Source organism: Lissotriton vulgaris, unplaced genomic scaffold (genome assembly GCF_964263255.1).
Source record: "Lissotriton vulgaris unplaced genomic scaffold, aLisVul1.2 SCAFFOLD_2321, whole genome shotgun sequence".
NCBI lineage: Eukaryota > Metazoa > Chordata > Amphibia > Caudata > Salamandridae > Lissotriton > Lissotriton vulgaris.
Window position 1 is genome coordinate 230,059 of NW_028252924.1, and position 23,552 is coordinate 253,610.

The window sequence follows — 23,552 nt, forward strand, 5'->3', positions numbered from 1 at the left end:
GCCGCAATCCGCCATCATGTGACACATCCTGTCCACTGTAATCCATAAACGTCTCCTCAAACCTCGTAAAGAAATCCGAGACCGCTTCGTCCTTTTTCTGCTTACAAGCCGTCAACTTGTCCCAATCTACCTTTTCGGTGGGATGAGTGAGTGCATATACTTTATTATGCGCCCTGGCAAAGCTAATATCTCAGCCTTCGGCTTCTCCCCGGGCTTACGCTCCTTGTCCCAATCCTGCAACTCCTGCCATGTACCTCCCAGCTCCTCCGTATGATCCGTACCTTTCACTTGCCGCCACACATCAACCGGGACCAAAAGCCCGAAAAACAATTCAACATCAGCCAACGTCATCACAGTAGAAGACGCCGCTTCCGTAAGCTCTTTGTAATAGGCAGTCGGATTCTTTCTAGAATCCGGTAGCTGGGCCTTCAATGACAACACCTCACTCCTCTTCCATGGCGTATACACCCATTGCTCCTGAAAATGTGCATCAATTCTGTTCCTGGTAACAGACTTCGTTACCGGGTCTAGCAACTCGGGGACCTCGGGGTGAAAAATAGGGTGCACCTCGCGCATTGGGTGGAGACCTGGGAAGTGGGGTGTGCCGGCAGAGGGTAATTCATTCCTGTATTTCAATAACGCACGCAGACTACTCATCACTTCTTTCACCCCTGTGTTCGTTCTATATGCTCCAGCCTGTATGTCTCGTAAAACCGCCGGGGCCACACCTCCATATCCCTGCTCCCATAGCGGTATCAATACATTGGACATGTGCCACAAAGCGTGCTGCTGCATCAAAGGCTCAAAATCTTTCATAGTGGACCAAATATCCTCAAACGAATAAATATTATTCCTGGCCCACTGACATGCCTGATTAGCCACCATACTCTTTTCATCTAAACCAACTGTAGAACGCGTGAGCAACTTCCGTACTTGTGAGAGTAATCCACTACCTGCGCCTCGACTCGGCGTTAGCATTTCCTGACTGGGGGTGGTACTAGCTGAAACAGTAGGGAGTGCTAAAGAAAATTGTGAGGGTGCAGGTGAAGTGGTCTGGAGTAGAGAAACGAGGGGTGTCGAGGGCGAGGACAGTTGGGGGGCACTTGCTGAAGGACCCGGAACGTCACTACTAGGGGCCGAAAGTGGCAAGGAGGGGTACAAGGGCTGTGGGGCATAAGGGGGAGGGGGTCGGGTATTCAAAATGTCCTCCATCTCATCTGGGTCGTCCTCTCGCACTACATAACTTTTATTTTCTTTCAACCTACAAAGCCTATCTGCGCGCTCCATACGTAGCGCATTCTCATTTCCCACCTGCTCTCTCGCCTTCTGCGCCATAGTCTGGGTGGACTTTTTATAAGCCTCTTTCTCATCTCTCAGCTTGCGCTTCCTGGCCTCTTTCTGCCACACTCGCAAAGAATCAAACATACTCTGACGGCTACGCCTAGCAAACAGTTTGTCTTGCAAATAATCCAACTTAGCTTCATCGAAAGAACCCGTCAAAGGCCATTGTAAATCCACATTATCAGCAGTGTACCGATGCCACAAAGTACCAAACAAAATCGGGACCAGTCCATGTTTGACATACATATCAAAACTCGGTGTCCCTTCAGGGGATGCAGGTTGGCTCTCGGCCAGTCTAGTATCTGAGGGTCGACAACAGCATCCAAAACATCGTAACTTGCTAAAACACGGCATCTTTACTTCGATGTAAAAGTAGCACTTCTCCACAGACTACGTTACCTTGAATCACAAACTCAAGCTCGTTCACACACACATCTAGACATACATCGGAAAAACCCACGCATACACAAATACAATATCTCCAAACACGTGTTACCAAATGGGACAAGGCCCGTCGACCAAGTCCTGGGGAACCTGGACTCTACCGCAGACCGAACAGTACGCTAACTGTTCTGAGGACGGGGAACAGATCCGCCACCCGTGCGGCACTATGGATCACTGCGCACTTTACCGCGGGAAACCCAGATCTCACCTCCACTGAACCACCACACTAGGAGTTCAGGGTAAGTACCGGAGTCTGCCCACAATGAGCCACGCCTTCACCACAGTACCATTCGGTCGGATCGCTACAAACAATTACCTTTAAATGCATCCCCAACCTCGTTAAGTCTGTCAGAGCACCAACTCGTACTCTGAGTTCCCCGGAGCACACTAGCCCCAGGAGCACACCGGCTCCTCAAACCATTGGAGACACTCTAGTCTCCCGGAACACTCCCGTTCCTGCAACAATCACAGGTGGACCACTCACCTTCCGTAGGCGGCACCGACCTCTACCGTTCTCCACCTCCGGCTGCCAAGACCAACACGGTCAGCTTCAAGTTCCGCCTTCTGGACCCCGGCGTAAGATCCGAACCGGGACCTCTCCCGATCAGCAGGGTGGGGCAGCGCTGCGAGAACCAAGCTCGGCATCAGATGGGTACCCGGGCCAACCGTGCCGACCAGCGGGTCCCCGGTCTTCTGCTACCCACTTACGGGTGAGAAAGATCCTTATCGCGGGGTCCCTATTCGGGCGCCATCTGATAAGCGTGGCTCAAATCCACCCGAGTGACTTACCGCACTCACCTATAATCACCATATAGGAAGTCAGCCGGACAGTGGAGAAGAATAAACAAAAGTCTTTATTAGGCCAAACAACACTCATATGAGAGGGCCCTGTCCGACCTCACTCCTAGGAGTGCGAACGAGAGGACTGACTCTCTGCATCACAGCAATACATTATAATGAAATACAGTAACGAGGGGTACGCCCCTTGTGGAAAATCACCGAGCCTCAGACCAGTGGACAATGCTCTCATACAGCAGGCATCTGCACCTGCAAGGGATACATTATTATCTCTACTCAAGGCCATGGAGCTAGGCTTCGGCGTCTCTGGGCATGAGAACATTACTGATAAGGAGACTTGTTAGTTTCGGCCACAGTAAGCTGAGAAACGAAAACTGCTGTCTTAGTACATTTCTGTATTCCTGCGGGAGGGGCATATGAGCGAGCAGGGCCCGCAGGCACAGAGGGTTACACAAAATGGTGGCACACAGGCTAAGCTAAGAAACTGATATGGTCACACATACATTTGAGCATAAGCAAGGAGCAAGAATAGTAATTCAGCATAGATGCATATACGAACTTCATTAGTTAGTCATATGATGCTAACTCGCACATCATCATAGGGCAATTAGGGTAACGAAAAGTGAACTCTATCAGTTTTAAGAACAACTCCAGTACAGCACCTTACCCCTGGGGCGCATTTACCACCTGTAACACCAGACTTGTATGCAACCTGCCCTTTGCTGGAGATAAACAATAGATTTTCTGCATTATCGGGGTTGGAGGGGTGTGATTGACTAGGTAATACTAGGTCAGATAACATTGAGTTTGTTGCTCAGAAGCAGTCTTCATTTGAGGTAGCCAAGGCGAGCCAAAGGGTATCATCTATTACATTTTTGTACTGGAATATTGCAGGATTGGCCAACAAATTCCAGGACCCACTATGGTTGCAATTTATGAAGCAATTCCAGGTGATCAACCTGCAAGAGACATGGTTGGTAGACTGTGATCAATTCCTGGAGGGTTATGAGGCCTTCTATGTCCCAGCCACTCCCGCGACCAGTGGAAGAGCCATGGGTGGCTTAATCACATATGTCAAGTCAAGTCAATAAATTTATATAGCGCGCTACATACCCAAAGGGTCTCAAGGCGCTTGGAGAGGGGTGGGGAATTACTTGTCAAATATCCACGTTTTAAGTTGCTTTCTGAATGCTAGGTGGTTCTGAGTAAGGCGAAGGTGAGTGGGAAGTGAGTTCCAGGTTTTAGCTGCCAGGTAGGAGAAGGATCTACCTCCCATGGTGTTTTTGTTGATGCGAGGTACAGTGGCAAGGGCTTGGTTGGCGGATCATAGCTGGCGGGTGGGGGTGTAGAAGGACAGTCTTGTGTTGAGGCATTCGGGTCCGATTTCGTAGAGCGCTTTGTGTGCGTGGGTTAGGAGCCGGAAAGTAATCCTTTTATTGACGGGGAGCCAGTGGAGGTTTTTCAGGTGTCCAGAGATGTGATCTTTACGCGGGATGTCTAGTATTAGCCTGGCTGAAGCGTTCTGGATGCGTTGGAGTTTTTTCTGGAGTTTTGCGGTGGTACCGGCGTAGAGGGTGTTTCCGTAGTCCAGACGGCTCGTGACCAGAGCGTGGGTGACTGTTTTTCTAGTTTCGGTGGGGATCCAACGAAATGTTTTTTTGAGCATGCGAAGAATGTTGAAGCAAGATGAAGAGACGGCGTTGACTTGTCTGTTCATCGAGAGTGAGGAATCCAGGATGACGCCCAGGTTCCGTGCGTGGTCCGTCGGGATGGGTGCTTTTCCAAGGGCCTCTGGCCACCAAGAGTCATCCCAGGCGGAGGGGGAGGTGCCTAGGATGAGGACTTCTGTTTTGTCTGAGTTCAGTTTCAGACGGCTGTGCTTCATCCATTCGGCTACTTCTTTCATTCCTTCATGCAGGTTGGTTTTGGCGATGTTAGGGTCTTTGGTGAGTGAGAGGATCAGTTGAGTGTCATCAGCGTAAGAGATGATGTTGAGGTTATGTTGGCATGCGATGCCCGCGAGGGGGCTCATGTATACGTTGAAGAGGGTGGGGCTGAGTGAAGATCCTTGTGGTACGCCGCAGATGACTTCAGTGGCCTCTGACTTGAATGGTGGAAGGCGGACTCTCTGGGTTCTTCCGGTGAGGAACGAGGTGATCCATTCCAGTGCTCTTCCTTGGATTCCGATGTTTCTGAGGCGTTGTAAAAGGGTGCTATGACAGACCGTGTCGAAGGCTGCGGAGAGGTCGAGGAGGATGAGGGCGACTGTGTCTCCATTGTCCAGTAGAGTTCGAATGTCGTCTGTTGCTGCCATGAGGGCGGTTTCAGTGCTGTGCTTGGCTCTGAAGCCGGACTGTGAGGAGTCGAGGGATTTGTTGGTTTCGAGGAATGTAGCGAGCTGGTTGTTGACCGCTTTCTCGATGACTTTGGCCGGGAATGGAAGGAGTGAGATAGGGCGGTAGTTTTTGAGTTTGGTGGGGTCAGCTGTGGGTTTCTTCAGGAGGGCGCTGAGTTCGGCATGTTTCCAGCTTTCCGGGAAGGTTGCAGAGTTGAGGGAGCAGTTGATGACGTCTCGGAGGTGCGGTGCTATAATGGAGTCTGCTTTGTTAAAGATGTGGTGAGGGCATGGGTCTGTGGGGGATCCTGAGTGGATGGAGTTCATCAGATGGGTGGTGTCCTCAGTGGAGATTGGCTTCCAGTCATTGAGGATGTTCAGGGGGGGTGGGGGTCCTGCAGGGGGTTGGGTGGGTTGGTCATCGGGTCGGTTGTCGAAGCTGTTGTGGATGTCGACAATTTTGTTGTGGAAGAATGAGGCTAGGGAGTCGCAGAGGGCTTGAGAGGGGGTGATGTCGTTGGAGTTGGCTGAGGGGTTGGTGAATTCCTTGACGATGTTGAATAATTCCTTGCTGTTGTGGGCGTTGTTATCTAGTCGGTCCTTGAAGGCGGTTTTCTTGGCATTCTGGATCAATCGGTGGTGTATGCGGGTGGCGTTTTTGAAGGCGTCCTTGGTGCTAGTGGTTGGGTCTTTTTTCCAGGCCTTCTCAAGGGAGCGACAGAGTTTCTTGGATTTCTTAAGATCATCGTTGAACCAGGAGGCCTTCTTGCTGCCTAGTTTGATTTGTCGTTTTTTCAGTGGTGCTAGGATGTCGGCGCTGTTGGATAACCATTGGGTAAGGTTGGTGGCTGCCTGGTCGGGGATTGAAGAGTGGGCTGGGGGGTTAAGAAGAAGCGATGAGGCGATCTGGTCGGTGGTGATTTTGTTCCAGTTCCTTTGCAGAGTGGGTTGGGGGTGGTTGTTGGATGTGGGCTTGTTGTAGGTAAAGTGAACGCAGCTGTGGTCAGTCCAAAGGAGAGCTGTGGAGTGGCTGAAGGAGACATGTTTGCTGGAGGTGAAGATAGGGTCGAGTGTGTGACCTGCTATGTGGGTGGGGGTAGTGACAAGTTGTTTAAGTCCGAGGTTGGCGAGGTTGTCTAAAAGGGTGGTGGTGTTGCGGTCGTTGTTATTTTCAAGGTGAAAGTTGAGGTCTCCCAGAAGGATGTAATCCTTGGAGGGGAGCGCGTGTGGAGTGATGAAGTACGTGATGTCTTCACTGAATTGTGCGCGAGGTCCTGGTGGCCTGTAAAGTAGGGTGCCTCTGAGTGTGGTCTTGGGGTCGATGTGGATCTGGAAGTGTTCGGTGTTGGCGAGATTGATGTCTGAGCTGGTTGAGATGCGGATGGAGTTCTTATGGACGATAGCGATGCCTCCTCCTGTGTGGCCGGAACGGTCCTTGCGGATGATCTTATAGCCTTCCGGGATGGCAATGGTGATGTCTGGGGCTGATGAGGCGTTCATCCATGTTTCTGTTAGGAAGGCGACGTCCGGAGAGATGGTGTCTAGTAGATTCCAGAGGTCAATGGCGTGCCTGTGGACCGAGCAGGTGTTGAGCAGGATGCATTGTAGGTGGTTGGGGTCGGATATCTGTTGTGTGTTCGTAGATGAGGAGTTGTTCTTGGTGCCGTCGAACTTGCAGGAGTAGCAGGAGAAGGGTCCATGGGTGTGTCCAGGAGCGGCTTGGACGCAGTTGGGGGGGCGGCCAGGGTTTAGGGCTTGGAGGGTGGTGGCATCGTAAGTAATGCGGGAGGGGTGGGCATGACGGGGACCAGGGGCTCTGGCGCTGGGCGCGGTCCAGGCGCGGACGGGCGTAGACGGGCTTACCTTTGGCGCACCTTCGGCGCAGATTGGGCGCGGTCGCTGCGCGTGGGTGCATCTGGCATAAATAGGTGGAGGGGGAGGGGCGAGGGGGGCTCAGCTGGGAGGCGGGGCGGGCTCTGGAGGACGGCCTTGCAGGGGAAAACAACAACAACCAAATGGCGGCGTGTGGAAAAGCACGAGCAGCAAAGCGCCAAGCCCTACCAATATAGCGCCACACAAGAGAGCAATGAAGGTACACTCAGAATAAAAGCGCAACAATTTCAGTTTATCTCTGCAGACAAAATGAGGCACATTAAAAGCAAATCGTCACAATGCAAAATAACGCGCTGAAAGTAAGGAGCCAGATCTCAAGCGCAGATCTGTGCAATGATCGCGTTGTGAATGTGTGAGCGCAGAATAACGATACCACAAAGCAGTTCGAGCAGCAGGGAGCCAGGGGAGCGTCTGCTCACAGCAAAGATGAGGCAGACACAGCGCTTACGGGGACGGGAGCGCTATAAGTAATCAGTGGGTATCTCCCTGGCCATTGACTATCATATTCGGGTTGTTACATCTTCTTGCCCGGATATATTGGCACTAATGGTATAAAAGGGAGACCCTAGAATGGTCTTTTGACTCTATTTTATCTAACCTCATGGTATTTAGTGATTTTAATATCCATCCTTGTGGCAACCCCATGGTATCTTGTCCTTCTGAAAATGGGGTGCCCGCGCATGAAGGGGTTTCACTTCGAACATCTTGTTCAGGGAGAACTTTTGAATATTCTGTTAAATGAATTTGACATAACAACCCTGATGTCCCTAACTGCCCCGCACACCACTTTTCCGGTCCCCACTTTTAAAGGGAGAGGTAGAGTGTCTTTCATTGATTTTATTCTAACTTCTTCTTCTTTACAATCAGCATTTTGTACTTTCAAAATTGTGGAGAGTGTATATACTGATCATAACCCCCTTTGCGTCTCTATGAGGGGTTTATGGTCAGCACGGAGTAGAGATATAGTATTGAGGGGTACCCTTAGACCTTTGGATGGAAGAAGTCATCTGAAATGGACCCAGATTTCCCCAGACAAATTCTATTGGGCAGTTAGAGAATCCTGTGCCCATGAGCTAGCTCAGTGTACTGCGGTTGGTTCCTCCCCAGGTGAGGTTATTGGTGCCTATGAATCTCTGGCCCACAAAGTCGGGGACTTTTAAGTATCCCTCCAGGCAGGACAGCCAGTCCCAAGGCCAGATGGTTTGACTTGTCCTTTTCTCGGGCTGCAAAAAACCTAAGGAAAGCTCTGGCTGCTAAACCTAGAAACCAAACCCAGGTGTGTACTTACCGGAAAGAATATAAATTATCCCTGGCTAGACGGAAGGGTATTCTTAAAGAGGAGGCTTGGAGAGAGTTGATAGATTCTAGTACCCTCAGTAATAGCTCCAGGTTCTGGAGTATTGTTAACAGCCCTCTTTTTGATCAGCAAATGGGGGGTGGACTAGATGCAAACATAATAGAGGAGGAATGGGTGTTGCATTTTAAATCAGTGTTTGCGAACCCAATGGACCACCCCTGTCCCTGTAAAGAAACTCGGGATTCAAATGCCCGGGTAATCATTTTTGATCAAGGTGAGGTGGAGATGGGCATCGCAGGGCTCTGTACCAAAAAAGCACCTGGGCCAGATGGCATCCCCCCGGATTTGTACAAGTCTGACCCTTTCTTCTGGGCACCGGTGCTTGTGGCTGTGTTTAACGCAGCCGCTAGGAACAGTTGTCCCTGGTCCTGGGCCACTTCTACTATAGTTCCTGTCTTCAAAAAGGGTGATAGGAATAGCACTCACTGCTAGAGGCCTAGCTCCCTTCTTGACACCATGGTCAAGGTTATAAGTTGTGTTCTCCTGGAGAGACTAACTCCTTGGGCGGAGGAGCATAAAGTTCTGTCGGATATCCAGTTTGGATTGCGACCGGGGAGTTCAACGGTTGCCCAGTGCCTCAACCTTTCTATGTTAATGAGTAAATACACAGTTGCCCACCCCGGCACTGTTTACCTTGCCTTCATGGACTTGTCCTCAGCTTTTGATTGTGTCAACAGGGTCAAACTGTGGCAGTCCATGAGGGCATAGGGGGTGGACAACAGTGTTGTTAACTTCTTAGAGGACCTGCATAGGTCCACAATGGCCAATGTTAGGTTCTCTAAGGATTTTAGGGTTAACAGGGACCTAGAGATTAACACCATCTTTGCTTAAGTTATTCTTCTTCTGTGCTGGGTCATAATGGAAATGGATGTGGTCATGACGAGCTCAGCTCGTCATGAGCACAGGAGCACTGTGCCTCATGACGAGCTGAGTTTGTCATGAGCACGGAAGGGGTTAAGAGGGGAGTTCATCAAGGGTGTATTTTGGCCCCTTTTTTATTTAATTTTTATATCAATGATTTGGATAGTGTACTTAGAGCCACGGGAGTAGACTTTCCATATGTAGGGAGGCGGAGCATCCCAGTTTTACTTTATGCTGACGATGCCGTTCTTTTATCCAGGACCTCATTAGGATTGCAATCTCTACTAAATGCATTCTCCAAATTTATGACGGATTGTAATATGGCAGTAAATAACACTAAATCTTATATAATGCAAGTGGGGCAGCGACCTAAAAAGAGTTATCAATTTAGCATTGGCCCTGCAAATATCCCTCGTACAAATGTATTTTCTTATCTTGGGGTATTGTTGGATGACCAGCTAAATTGGGGGCCACTTATTGCGAAGAAAAGGGGGACCTGTCTTGGGTAAACGCAGCAATTTTTAACTTTGCTTCCAAAGTAGGGAGGAAACCTATTGGTGCCATGTTAAAAGTTTATCATTCCAAAAGCGTGGCTGTAGCTAGCTATGGATGCGAAATTTGGGGACATATTGCTGTGATTCCCCTTCAGGTGACTGAGAATCAATTCCTGAAGTGGTTGTTGTGTGTTCCGTGCGGTTTATCAAATTTAGTGGCCCATGAGGAGCTGGGAGTCCCCTTTTTAAGCAACACTCTGGCTCTACACCCTCTTGTGTTTTGGATGAAGTGCTGGATGAACGAGGAGTTAACTTTAAACCATTTGATTTTACGGGAGTGCATGTCTCTTGATAAGGCAATGCAAATTCCCTGGTTAAGATACATTAGAAGTAGTTTGGAAGGGTTAGGGCGAACTGATTTATTTTTTAAACCCAAAAGTATTGTTAAAAAATGTGCAATCAATTAGTTTAGCTTTTGTAACCCTCAAGAAAATGGAAAGGGATGAACAGGAGGTGCAGAAACCAGGGGGCACATTAGGATGGCACCCTAGTGGTAAACGGGACCGCCCGCCTAAATGGCGGGGGTCCCGAATTGAGGATTAGGATGCGCCCGCCACACAGGCGGGCGCATTCTGTATATTTACCATAGCGGCGGGCGTAGCTGAAATCTCCACTCGCCGCAATGGTAAAAATGCACCTTTTGCATTTCAAAGTGCAACATGACAAGCACCGCGCAGTGCCTGCCATGTTGCACCTTGAAATGCGGGGGGGGGGTACCCCCCATGTGCACCCCCCAAGCTACGGACTCACAGCGGGCCCGCAATGAGCCGCCGCAGGGAGTCTCTGCATGCCTTTCCGTGGCGGCAAATGCATTGTGCAAAGCCCATTGTAATATGGCGGGCGGTGTCTCAAAGACACCGCCACCATGTTACACGTTTTCCGCCCCGGCCGCTAGGCGACCGGGGCGGAAAACAGGCGGGCGGAGTTTCACACCGCCGCGATCCCTCCCGCCATCCAAATCTGGCGGGGGGGAATTGGGCTGATGATGTCGGGTGGTTTTCCTCCTCCAGGCTGGCGGTAGCCACCGCCAGCCTGGCGGAGGAAATCCGCCCGACATCATAATGACCCCCCAAGTGTTAGAAAGTTGTTTTTAATGCTTAAAACAGCCCTGCTAACGGAGCCCTACTTGTTAGGGTCCTTATCTATACAAGAGAGGTTTTTATTAACAAGGTTTCAGATGAATTTTTTTCACCTCCTATTAGCAAGGTCTAAGGGATGCAGTAGAGGACAAGAATTTGCATCCTGTGGCTGCAACGGCCAGTCTCCACAGGATTTGCTGCATTTTATGTTTATGTGTAGGTTTTATGAAACCCCGAAAGGCATTTTATGTTTCCCATTTTAAAGAAGTTGAATTTCTCTCAGGCTCGCCCTGCCCTTTTCTATTTTTCTTCTCAATGTTTTGTGGTGTTGATATAAAGATAAGCATTTCTAAATGGGTTTAGCTGTCTTATGAGTTGGATTTAGAGATCATTGATGAGCATTTTGGCAATGCAGCAAATGGTGATAAGGGTCTTCTCTAAATGGTTTGAGGTAGGAGGGATGGAAGCTGATGAGTGTGATGTATGGTCAGTGGGAGATTTGCTGTTGATAAGCAGGGAATGAGTAAGTGTTTTAAGAAATCAAAATCAGATGAAGTGGGGGTCATGGTTGGAGTCGTCTGCAGTGTTGTTGAGATTCAGGTTCGGATGGTGATGCCTAGATGTGTGTTAAAGAGAATGAGTGGAATTAAGAGAGTGGCCAGAGAGAAATTGAGTGAATAGGAGTCTGTTGATTGTTGGATTGTTGGATTGAATGTGGGTTCTCTTCCAAAATGCAGAGTGGCACACAGGAAGGGATTTGTGAATTAAAACACCATGGTCATCAACAGATCCAATGCTTACTGGTGGGTGGTATGGAACAAGTCAGAGTAGGAGCCGACTCGAGGGAAGAAGGTTAGTATTGTGATGGGTGCAGTTATAAGTGACTATCCCTCTGCTATTCTTCTGAATCCAATTAACTGACTAACCTATCCACCACTCAAGTTACTTTCATATATCAATATACTAATTCAACACTAATCCTTTATCAGTTGCGGAGTAGCGTGCTACTCGCCAAAAAAGCGCTTCGATGTCTCATCAGGGGTAGTAAGCGCTATGTAAATGCAATTATAATGCAATACAATACTTATTGAGTAGGAGAGCAACCCTTCCACTTTTATCATTGGCCTGTGGCTTGTGAGAGACTGTAGCAATTTTGGTAAATGGCTTTTCCCTGCTTAGATACAGATTTCCCAAATTGTACTTTGATACTGAAATCTTGTTGCCGGAATATCATCTGGCATAAATATTGTGTATAAAATCTACACTTAATGGGATTATATTTTTGTAAACTATATTTAGGTTAGGTGTTGTCCAGGAAATATATGCTCCCACCAGTGTTGTCACTGCTCATCTTTACACATCTACAGAATCAATGAAGAATGGACCTGGTCTCAGGGCCTTGGCACTCGGTGTGTGGCAGAATTGGACTGGTTAAGATTTGTTTAAGGCTCACCTGTAATTGCACAGAAGTTTATTTAATGCAGTGATAGCCTGAGGCCTTGTACATGGATTCCCTGAAAGGTTAAATGCCCACCCTCAAGAATTTTCATGAACATTTGAGTTTTCGATTCAAAATCATGTCAGTCTCCACTGAAGTGGCCACACGTCCTCCAGTAGTTTTTTTGGATGAGAAACCCGAACTCTACGTTTTGGGAAATGCTGTAAAACAGGCAAAATCCCAACTTCTGAAAAAATAGTAGCATAACTGCGAATGGTGTTCACACCCTGACCTTTCACCAGGCCCACCTATTTATTTTCAAACAAGATTTTCGACAGACAATTTGAAAGTATAGCAATAATTTCAGAAATGAGTCCCGTGAGGATCATCCCTCTCTCATACACTTTTCAACCTATTCATGGAACCGCTCACCGAAATTCTCAACTCTGCTAATGTCCACTATCACATGCACGCAGACAATACAAAAATATATTTAAAAATCCACAAATTAGAGGACATCAAATCTCTCAACCTAACGTTACAGAAAACACAGACCTGGCTAGCCGAAACCATCTGAAACTAAACACTCTCAAAACTGAATTCCTCCTAATCGCTCCCCCTAACCAATCGACCATCATTCAAGACTGGCTGAAACATGTAACAGCACTCAACTGCCAACCACTCCTCATTGACACAGCAAAATCATTGGGAGTTACTCTTGCTAAAAATCTAAACATGCAGAAACACATCAGCACCGTAACAAGAGGAGCGAACTCTCAGATGAACACCTTGAGAAGACTCAACCCCTTCCTACCCGCAAATGACTTCAAACAGGCAGTTCAAGCATTAGTAATCTCAATAGTGGAATATGCGAGCGTCTCTCTTTGTGGCCTCCCCAGATCATAGACTGCCTCCCTTAGAGCTTCAATCAACACAGCAGCGAGACTCATCACAGGCACAAAAAGAAACTGTCACATCTCCCCTGACCTCAAAGCCCTCAATTGGCTACCTTTCGAAGAGAGGATTCATCTAAAATTTGCATGTCTGACATAGAAGGCCATACACAGCAACACTCCAAGCTATCTGGCACTGAAACTGGTACTTTCTTGTGGCAACAGATCCTCCAGAACCTCCAATAATCTTCTACTGAAACCACAACGATTTGCCAAGAAGAAAACTTATAACCGTGCCTTCTCGGTCATGGCGTCCAGGATTTGGAATGCACTGCCCATAGAAACCAGACTCTAATCCATCCTTTGTCTCCTTCAAAAAAGAAGTGAAAGCTATTCTCTTATCTAAACTCACATGAACTCTATATATAACTTGTATTACTATTGTGCACGTTCACTGAACTGTTTGTTTCCTACATATGCCTGTAAAGCGCTCTGATACCCGTAAGTGTCTTGTTCGCGCTGTACAAAACCTTCAAAATATAAACTACGGAAGCATGGTAGACATTTTTTAAGCTTGGCCCAGCCCCAACTAGAACGAACCAGAATGTGCCAGCACGACGACTAATCCCGTTTGCATACATTCAGATGTTTGCACTCTCAACCCCGCCCTTGCATGCGTTCTACAATTGCAGGAAAACGAGGGTGGTTAATTTCCCGTCATGTCACATGTTTGCCCTGAGGTTTTCCCTATTTGTGTTACAGCCCATAATCTTTATCTAAGGGGCCGCTGATAAGAGGAATCGTATAAAAGGGAGAGCTCTGGTCTGCAGCCCTGCAGTCTCTTTGGCGGCTTCCGAGACAAGCTGCCGAGTCAGAGGTTGTCTCAGGCTAGAGCAACGTTCCTCGTGAGAGGAGAAGCAGGTAATTGGAGGATATATTTTTTTTGCAGGGACGTAGTTATCAGTGGTGCAGCTGGTGCAGTGGCACCGGGGTCCAGAAGTGAGGGGAGGGGGGCAGTCTGCCCGGTACAGGCTGCACATTACAGGGCATCTGCTCTGAATGCTTTAAACACAGTCCCTGGCCCGGGGAGAGGCGGGTTGGATGGATTGGGAGTTGAGAAAAAGGAAAAAGAAGAAGAGATTAAATTGATAAATTTGAGAAAATGGAGAAAAGAGAGAAATAGGTATAGGAAAGTGATTGAGAGAAAAGATAAGAAAACGATGCTGAAATGAAGAGATGTGAACGGAGATGAAACGGCACAGAGATGGGGATGAGATAGGGAAAGTCGGGTAGAAAGAGGAACTAATACCAGTAGTGCAGCAGGTTCAGTGACACCCGGGCCTAGCGGTACGAGAGGCCTTCTGAACCCCGTTTATGGCATTTTTTTTTTATTACAGACTTTTGATGCAGGGGCGCCATTTTACCCTCCAGAATTAGGCCCCGTGTCAGTCTTGCAACACCCTGCTTTTTTGAATGGTTAGGGTAACGCGCTGGTTTCAGTTTTATGAGCACGTTCTGAAAATGTAATCAATTGTTAAACATTCAAACACCTACAATAAGCAAACCTTCAAATGGTGCCTTGTTATTGAAGCCGGCCTCAGAGATTCAGGTTATTAAAGCACGTCTCAGTAGCCGAGGTGATTGAAACATGTGGCATGTCTCAGTGGTCCAGGTTATTGAAGTGTGTCTCAGTGGTCCGGGTTATTGAAGTGTGTCTCAGTGGTCAAGGTTATCTAAATGCGTCTCAGTGGTCCAGGTTATTGAAGTGTGTCTCAGTGGTCCGGGTTATCGAAGTGCGTCTCAGTGGTCCAGGTTATTGAAGTGCGTCTCAGTGGTCGGGGTTATTGAAGTGCGTCTCAGTGGTCCGGGTTATTGAAGCGCATCTCAGTGGTCCAGGTTATTGAAGTGCGTCTCAGTGGGCCGGGTTATTGAAGCGCATCTCAGTGGTCCGGGTTATTGAAGTGCGTCTCAGTGGTCCGGGTTATTGAAGCGCGTCTCAGTGGTCCGGGTTATTGAAACGCATCTCAGTGGTCCAGGTTATTGAAGTGTGTCTTTGTGGCCCAGGGTAATGAAACATGTGACATGTCTCAGTGTTCAGGGTTATTGAAGTGCGTCTCAGTGGTCCGGGTTATTGAAGCGCATCTCAGTGGTCCCGGTTATTGAAGCGCATCTCATTGGTCCAGGTTATTGAAGCGCGTCTCAGTGGTCCAGGTTTTTGAAGTATGTCTCAGTGGCCCAGGTTATTGAAGCGCGACTCAGTGGCCCAGGGTATTGAAGTTCATCTCATTGGTCCGGGTTATTGAAGTGCGTCTCAGTGGTCCGGGGTATTGAAGCGCATCTCAGTGGTCCGGGTTATTGAAGCGCATCTCAGTGGTCCGGGTTTTTGAAGCGCATCTCAGTGTTCAGGGTTATTGAAGTGCGTCTCAGTGGTCCGGGTTATTGAAGCACATCTCAGTAGTCCGGGTTATTGAAGCGCATCTCAGTGTTCAGGGTTATTGAAGCGCATCTCAGTGGTCCGGGTTATTGAAGCGCATCTCAGTGTTCAGGGTTATTGAAGTGTGTCTCAGTGGTCTGGGTTATTGAAGCGCATCTCAGTGGTCCGGGTTATTGAAGCGCATCTCAGTGGTCCAGGTTATTAAAACACGTCTCAGTGGTCCAGGTTATTGAAGTGCGTCTCAGTGGCCCAGGTTATTGAAACATGTGACATGTCTTAGTGGTCCGGGTTATTGAAGCGCATCTCAGTGGTCCAGGTTATTGAAGTGCATCTCAGTGGTCCGGGTTATTGAAGTGCGTCTCAGTGGCCCAGGTTATTGAAGCGCATCTCAGTGGTCCAGGTTATTGAAGCGCATCTCAGTGGTCCGGGTTATTGAAGTGCGTCTCAGTGGCCCAGGTTATTGAAGGGCATCTCAGTGGTCCAGGTTATTGAAGCGCATCTCAGTGGTCCGGGTTATTGAAGCGCATCTCAGTGTTCAGGGTTATTGAAGTGCGTCTCAGTGGTCCAGGTTATTGAAGTGCGTCTCAGTGGTCCAGGTAATTGAAGTGCGTCTCAGTGGCCCAGGTTACTGAAATATGTGATATGTCTTAGTGTTCCCAGGTCACTGAAGTATGCCTCAGTGTTCCCAGTTCTTGAAGCACGCCTCAGTGGTGCAGGTTATTGAAGTGCGTCTCAGTGGCCCAGGTTATTGAAACATGTGACATGTCTCAGTGTTCAGGGTTATTGAAGTGCGTCTCAGTGGACCGGGTTATTAAAGCGCATCTCAGTGGTTCAGGTTATTGAAGCGCATCTCAGTGGTCCGGGTTATTGAAGCGCATCTCAGTGTTCAGGGTTATTGTAGTGCGTCTCAGTGGTCCGGGTATTGAAGCGCATCTCAGTGGCCTGGATTATTGAAGCGCATCTAAGTGGTCCAGGTTATTGAAGCACGTCTCAGTGGTCCAGGGTACTGAAGTGCGTCTCAGTGGCCCAGGGTATTGAAAGATGTGATATGTCTCAGTATTCAGGGTTATTGAAGTGCATCTCAGTGGTCCGGGTAATAACCCGGACACTTCATCTCAGTTGTCCAGGTTTTTGAAGCGCATCTCAGTGGTCCGGGTTATTGAAGCGCATCTCAGTGGTCCAGGGTACTGAAGTGCGTCTCAGTGGCCCAGAGTATTGAAAGATGTGATATGTCTCAGTATTCAGGGTTATTGAAGTGCATCTCAGTGGTCCGGGTAATAACCCGGACCACTCATCTCAGTTGTCCAGGTTTTTGAAGCGCATCTCAGTGGTCCGGGTTATTGAAGCGCATCTCAGTGGTCCGGGTTATTGAAGCGCATCTCAGTGTTCAGGGTTATTGAAGTGCGTCTCAGTGGTCCGAGTTATTGAAGCACATTCCATTGGTCCGGGTTATTGAAGCGCATCTCAGTGGTCCAGGTTATTGAAGCACGTCTCAGTGGTCCAGGTTATTGAAGCACGTCTCAGTGGTCCGGGTTATTGAAGCGCATCTCAGTGGTCCAGGTTATTGAAGCACGTCTCAGTGGTCCGGGTTATTGAAGCGCATCTCAGTGGTCCAGGTTATTGAAGCACGTCCCAGTGGTCCGGGTTATTGAAGCGCATCTCAGTGGTCCAGGTTATTGAAGCACGTCTTAGTCGTCCGGGTTATTGAAGCGCATCTCAGTGGTCCAGGTTATTGAAGCACGTCTCAGTGGTCCTGGTTATTGAAGCGCATCTCAGTGGTCCAGGTTATTGAAGCACATCTCAGTGGCCCAGGTTATTGAAACATGTGACATGTCTCAGTGTTCATGGTTATTGAAGCGCATCTCAGTGGTCCGGGTTATTGAAGCACGTCTAAGTGGTCCGGGTTATTGAAGCGCGTCTTAGTGGTCCAGGTTATTGAAGCACGTCTCAGTGGTCCAGGGTTTTGAAGCATGTCTCAGTGGTCCAGGTTATTGAAGCGCGTCTCAGTGGTCCGCGTTATTGAAGCACGTCTCAGTGGTCCGGGTTATTGAAGCGCGTCTCAGTGGTCCAGGCTTTTTAAGCATGTCTCAGTGGTCCAGGTTATTAAAGCCGTCTCAGTGGTCCGGATTATTGAAGCGCGTCTCAGTGGTCCAGGTTATTGAAGCACGTCTCAGTGGTCCAGGTTTTTGAAGCATGTCTCAGTGGTGCGGGTTATTGAAGCACGTCTCAGTGGTGCAGGTTATTGAAGCATGTCTCAGTGGTCCGGGTTACTGAAGCACATCTCAGTGGTCCGGGTTATTGAAGCGCATCTCAGTGGTCCGGGTTATTGAAGCGCATCTCAGTGGTCCGGGTTATTGAATTGTGTCACAGTGTTCCGGTGCTTTTAAAGTATGTCTAATTGTTCCGGGTTACTGTAGCATGCCTCAGTGGTCCGGGTTATTGAAGTGCGTCTAAGTGTTCCTGGGTATTGAAGCGTGTCTCAGTGTTCCGGGTTATTGAGGCGCATCTCAGTGGTCCGGGTTATTGAAGCGCATCTCAGTGTTCAGGGTTATTGAAGTGCGTCTCAGTGGTCCGGGTTATTGAAGCACATTCCATTGGTCCGGGTTATTGAAGCGCATCTCAGTGGTCCAGGTTATTGAAGCACGTCTCAGTGGTCCAGGTTATTGAAGCACGTCTCAGTGGTCCGGGCTATTGAAGCGCATCTCAGTGGTCCAGGTTATTGAAGCACGTCTCAGTGGTCCGGGTTATTGAAGCGCATCTCAGTGGTCCAGGTTATTGAAGCACGTCTCAGTGGTCCGGGTTATTGAAGCGCATCTCAGTGGTCCAGGTTATTGAAGCACGTCTCAGTGGTCCAGGTTATTGAAGCACGTCTCAGTGGTCCGGGTTATTGAAGCGCATCTCAGTGGTCCAGGTTATTGAAGCACGTCTCAGTGGTCCGGGTTATTGAAGCGCATCTCAGTGGTCCAGGTTATTGAAGCACGTCTCAGTGGTCCGGGTTATTGAAGCGCATCTCAGTGGTCCAGGTTATTGAAGCATGTCTTAGTGGTCCGGGTTATTGAAGCGCATCTCAGTGGTCCAGGTTATTGAAGCACGTCTTAGTGGTCCAGGTTATTGAAGCACATCTCAGTGGCCCAGGTTATTGAAACATGTGACATGTCTCAGTGTTCATGGTTATTGAAGCACATCTCAGTGGTCCGGGTTATTGAAGCACGTCTAAGTGGTCCGGGTTATTGAAGCGCGTCTTAGTGGTCCAGGTTATTGAAGCACGTCTCAGTGGTCCAGGTTTTCCAAGCATGTCTCAGTGGTCCAGGTTATTGAAGCGCGTCTCAGTGGTCCGCGTTATTGAAGCACGTCTCAGTGGTCCGGGTTATTGAAGCGCGTCTCAGTGGTCCAGGTGTTTTAAGCATGTCTCAGTGGTCCAGGTTATTAAAGCCGTCTCAGTGGTCCGGATTATTGAAGCGCGTCTCAGTGGTCCAGGTTATTGAAGCACGTCTCAGTGGTCCAGGTTATTGAAGCGCATCTCAGTGGTCCAGGTTTTTGAAGCACATCTCAGTGGCCCAGGTTATTGAAACATGTGACATGTCTCAGTGTTCATGGTTATTGAAGCACATCTCAGTGGTCCGGGTTATTGAAGCGCATCTCAGTGGTCCGGGTTATTGAAGCGCATCTCAGTGGTCCAGGTTATTGAAGCACGTCTCAGTGGTCCGGGTTATTGAAGCGCATCTCAGTGGTCCAGGTTATTGAAGCACATCTCAGTGGCCCAGGTTATTGAAACATGTGACATGTCTCAGTGTTCATGGTTATTGAAGCACATCTCAGTGGTCCGGGTTATTGAAGCACGTCTAAGTGGTACGGGTTATTGAAGCGCGTCTTAGTGGTCCAGGTTATTGAAGCACGTCTCAGTGGTCCAGGTTTTCCAAGCATGTCTCAGTGGTCCAGGTTATTGAAGTGCGTCTCAGTGGTCCGCGTTATTGAAGCACGTCTCAGTGGTCCGGGTTATTGAAGCGCGTCTCAGCGGTCCAGGTTTTTTAAGCATGTCTCAGTGGTCCAGGTTATTAAAGCTGTCTCAGTGGTCCGGATTATTGAAGCGCGTCTCAGTGGTCCAGGTTATTGAAGCACGTCTCAGTGGTCCAGGTTATTGCAGCGCATCTCAGTGGTCCAGGTTTTTGAAGCATGTCTCAGTGGTGCGGGTTATTGAAGCACGTCTCAGTGGTGTGGGTTATTGAAGCACGTCTCAGTGGTCCGGGTTACTGAAGCGCATCTCAGTGGTCCGGGTTATTGAAGCGCATCTCAGTGGTCCGGGTTATTGAAGTGTGTCACAGTGTTCCAGTGCTTTTGAAGTATGTCTAATTGTTCCGGGTTACTGTAGCATGCCTCAGTGGTATGGGTTATTGAAGTGCGTCTTAGTGTTCCTGGGTATTGAAGCGTGTCTCAGTGTTCCGGGTAACAAAAAATTAAAGTTATAATCCATCCTTAAATTGTGTCATTTGTCATCATCAGATTTTGATCCGGAGCAACAGGGAAAAAAAGACAGAAAAATTAGAGAATCAGAAAAAGATAGGAAAGCTGTTAGAAATGGAGAAAACAGGTATGAAAGAACTGCAAGAGTGAGATAAAGACGAGAAGTGTAGGGGGGGTGGAAGATAGAGGAATGGGGTGGAACCAAGACGGCACAGCCCTGGTATTCACCAATCCGGGCATCCACGAACACTGATGAGGGGCTTCTAAGAAAATCATTGAGACCTTGAATTTACGGTTAGTCTTTTACAAAGTCAGCACTGAACATAGTAATCAATTAAGCTTATTTACCTGATTAAAAATACTTGGTACCAGAATGGTGGCCAGTGAGAGAGACCTAAGAGGACCACTCAAGATATGCCACATGGGAATACCAGGACACCTGCAGGCCTGTGCCTGGTGCATCTTTCTAGGCATACTTCTCCAAATGTGTATAACCGGATAAACACCTGTGGAAGTGCATGCAGGCAGACATTTAAATCCCCATCTATACATTTACGTGTTTTTGGCGAATACGGTCTTTCTCTTCATGCACAATTGAAAATTCCTGTAATTCCAATGTCCATCTGTGCTTCCTCAACAATATTCCTTTTTCTCCCTCACCCCCTCAGGGCGAGCTGTAAAATGAAGATCCTCTGCCTGGTTCTTGTCCTGGTCTCCGTGTCCTGGAGCTCAGCCGCTGGTAGGAGTTTTCAAACAGGGCACATGGGTTTTGTGTGTGGGGTTTGGGGGCAGGGAAAGGGTTGATGTCCTGAGGCCACCTTCCACGAGAGGGCTGGTAAGGGTGGACTCAACTTGAGACCTTCAGAGCTGTATATCAGTGGTTCCATATGAGGGGTGACCCCGGAGAGATGGCGCGGTTCTTTCAACATTGTTGACTCTCTGAGCCATTGTGATCACTATGAAAGCTTCAGTTCCTTTTTTATGCTGCACCCAATCATGTGAGCTATCTACAGTCCACTACTGAGGGCCTCATTCCAAGTGCTCCAGTAACCCTGGTTGTGCTGGTGATGAAAGTTATTGGCCCTTTCAGGGTTATCATTTTTAGGAAGCAAAATCTCTGTGTGATAAACAGGAATGAAACTTGAGGTAATAAGTGTGGAAATCCAGTGCCCTCTAACTAATAGTCCCTTCATGCACATGCATCAGTTTCACTACTTTGCATTATGAAAGCTGAGGATATTGCATTTGTTGGGTGAGTGCGTCACTATATCATATGCAACAAATCGTATGTCCAGCCGCGGCCGGTAGTGGGAGTACCGGCCGGGCGGTGACGTGGGGAGGGGGAGGGGCAGGTTGGGGGATAGTAATGTATGGATTACGAACTTTAACAGGTAAGTAAACATATAAATACATAAAATGAATTTCGTTGCATGCACTGCATCACCAAATGCGATGCAGTGCGCGCAACGAAATTCGTTTTATGTATTTATATGTTTAATTACCTGTTAAAGTCCGTAATCAATACATTACTACTCCCAACCCTACCCCTCCCCCACCCCACGTCACCGCCCGGCTGGTACTCCCACTACCGGCCGCGGCTGCGTATGTCGGTGATGTTGCATCCATCACATCAATTTACAATCCTGTTGCAAGGTAAGTATATAATAAACTTTCTTTACCTCACTCATGCTCCGTAGAGGCTTGCACAGGTAAGAGCCTTGGTGGAGTGGGGTGTGGTAGAAGTCGACAGACAACGAGATAAGTAATATTAAATAAATAAATAGATGAGACTACACTTTGCGCTCGCGGCACTGCGGCGTCGGCGATGCCGCGAGTGCAAAGTAAGTGTTATTTATTTATTTATAATTACTTATCCTGTAGTCAGTCGACTTACACCACCTCACCCCGCCCCACCGACCTACCGCCTCACCATTCTTACCTGTGCGAGCAGCTACTGCTTATGTTTACCTCCCAAAGTAGGTATAGGTGGAGCTAAGAATAGTAACAATGTAGTTACTTTGTGATTTAGTGGAAGACGGTGTAGCAGAATCAATATTACTGTAGAATAACATTGACGTATACAGTCAAGCAAGCATTAGTTGAACCAGACATATTTATGTAGGGGGCACTATCCCACATTGCTAGTAGGATGGCGCCAGAAGTCCATTTGGATAATACTTTTAGTTGCCAGTCACTTGTTGCTCTGATTGAAGATTCTTTAATTCCTAATATTGAATAATGGCTGTATACAAACTGTTTTTATGTCAGAATTTTGAGGACAGAAATATTATAATGAAAATGATTGTGGCCTAACTATTGACAGCCAAAGTATTGTGAAAGTACGTAAATGCAGGTAAACATAGTTCCACTTTTTCTACTTCCATATTCAAGTACTAGATGATAACTACATTGTCTGGATACCTCTATATGGAGTTTTGGATACTAAACGTATACTTATTCATATAGACTTATCTTCACAATATTTTGAAACTCAATATATTAGGCACATCTGCTTTTATATCACAATATTTTAACTGTAATATTCTGGTCAAATACCATCATCTGCTTTTGTCACACGTTAGGTTAAACTTTCCTTGGAGATGGTCTCAAGAAGTGGTGAGTTTTCTGAACACTATCTGTTTCTTTCAGATGAATGTGATGCCAATGATCTTCCTTGTAAGAAGCTGGCCATCCTGGACCTGGTGGCCAAGTGGAACGCAGATGAGTGCGAGCAGAAGTATGACGGCTACCATCCCATGCAGGCAATGAAGCTTATGCGCAGCTGCCAGGAGATCAAGTCTCACGATAAGACATCCCAGGGTAAGTAGGAAGAAGTGCCCATCACCTTAGAAGGAGGGTTTCCGGTACTCCTTTCAAACACACATTCGGCCTCATTTATGGGTTTTTTACGTTGCAGGCATTGCTACTGCGCTGCCCTCTACGGCGAAAGAAAAGGGGAGGAATGCGGAAACCTTCCTGCACAAATACAATCACAAGAGGCATTTTCCTCTTTCTATGTGTGCTGCAGAATGAAGCACACATCGAACGAGGAAAAACGAGGAGAAATAAAGATATTCTCCTCACTGTACTTCCCTTACGCCTCCCTTGGGGAGGCATAAGTTTGGGCGCTACTTCAGACTTATAATTTCTCGTAAATCTGGGGCAGTGTCAAAAAGTCATGGATGTTGCTGGGTACGCCCCTAGTAAAACCCATGGAATGCCTCTTTCACTCAGTTTTCAGCATGAAAGGGGCACACATTATAAGGTCATGAAAAACTGTGTAATGTGGCTTTACATGGCCTTATAACTATGCTAGTGGCACATTGCGCCACTGGAAATTCAAATAAGTGACATTCTGGCAGCACAAAAGTGAGTGTAGGACCTCATACATGAGGGTCAATGTTCTTTTCAAGACTAGAATGTCTTTTACATCACCCGAGCTCACAGGTCTGCCTGGTGCATGTGTGAGTAAGTTATTCTGCCCAGATTTTCCACTGTTTTCTGGGATTCATTAGGCTACAAACCTCAGAATGCAGCTAATAAGCCAGCACTTGATGAGCTACTCACACGTGGGCCAAGAAAACTTTAAGAACTCTGCATGTCAATCATAGACCCTGTGTGGATGCTTCCTGACAATACTACAACACTGCCCTAATATTTATAT

At 47.9% G+C, this 23,552-nt stretch overlaps 1 protein-coding gene across 1 annotated transcript in view; it reads left to right on the plus strand.

Annotated features, from left to right (window-relative positions):
• Positions 1 to 13,795: 13,795 nt before the first annotated feature.
• The window catches only part of LOC147661212 (intelectin-1-like), a 149,152-nt gene continuing 139,395 nt past the window's right edge, over positions 13,796 to 23,552 (plus strand). The window contains exons 1-3 of the mRNA XM_086951236.1: positions 13,796 to 13,914; positions 20,557 to 20,627; positions 22,538 to 22,708. Of these exons, the coding sequence (XP_086807362.1) occupies positions 20,570 to 20,627; positions 22,538 to 22,708 (229 nt within the window). The 5' untranslated portion in view covers positions 13,796 to 13,914; positions 20,557 to 20,569. The remainder of the gene's footprint in view (positions 13,915 to 20,556; positions 20,628 to 22,537; positions 22,709 to 23,552) is intronic.